Below are 421 nucleotides of genomic sequence, written 5' to 3'. Positions count from 1 at the left end.
GAGGGAGACAGTGATGGTGATGGAATCCCAGATTATAAGGAAGATGCTGATGGTGATGGTATCCCAGATTATCTTGATGATGATGATGATGGTGATGGTATCCCAGACCACCTAGAAGGAGACAGTGATGGTGATGGTATCCCTGACTACAAAGAAGATGCTGATGGTGATGGTATCCCAGATTATCTCGATGATGATGATGATGGTGATGGTATCCCAGATCATCTTGAAGGGGACAGCGATGGTGATGGTATCCCAGATTATAAAGAAGATGCTGATGGTGATGGTATCCCAGATTATCTCGATGATGATGATGATGGTGATGGTATCCCTGACCACCTAGAGGGAGACAGTGATGGTGATGGAATCCCAGATTATAAAGAAGATGCTGATGGCGATGGTATCCCAGATTATCTCGATG

General features: G+C 44.9%; 1 protein-coding gene across 1 annotated transcript in view; it reads left to right on the top strand.

Annotated features, from left to right (window-relative positions):
• LOC106876270 (uncharacterized) overlaps window positions 1-421 on the top strand; it is a gene marked incomplete at its 3' end in the record, with an annotated part of 7,915 nt that overhangs the window by 7,074 nt on the left and 420 nt on the right. The window contains 2 exon segments of the mRNA XM_052972326.1: window positions 4-419; window position 421. The exon segment at window position 421 is cut by the window's right edge and continues 420 nt beyond it. Coding sequence (XP_052828286.1) covers window positions 4-419; window position 421 — 417 coding nt within the window.

This window comes from Octopus bimaculoides, chromosome 1, assembly GCF_001194135.2.
Source record: "Octopus bimaculoides isolate UCB-OBI-ISO-001 chromosome 1, ASM119413v2, whole genome shotgun sequence".
Classification (NCBI taxonomy): domain Eukaryota; kingdom Metazoa; phylum Mollusca; class Cephalopoda; order Octopoda; family Octopodidae; genus Octopus; species Octopus bimaculoides.
The sequence above is the reverse complement of the archived record's forward strand: the minus strand, read 5'-3'. Positions and strand labels throughout refer to the sequence as shown.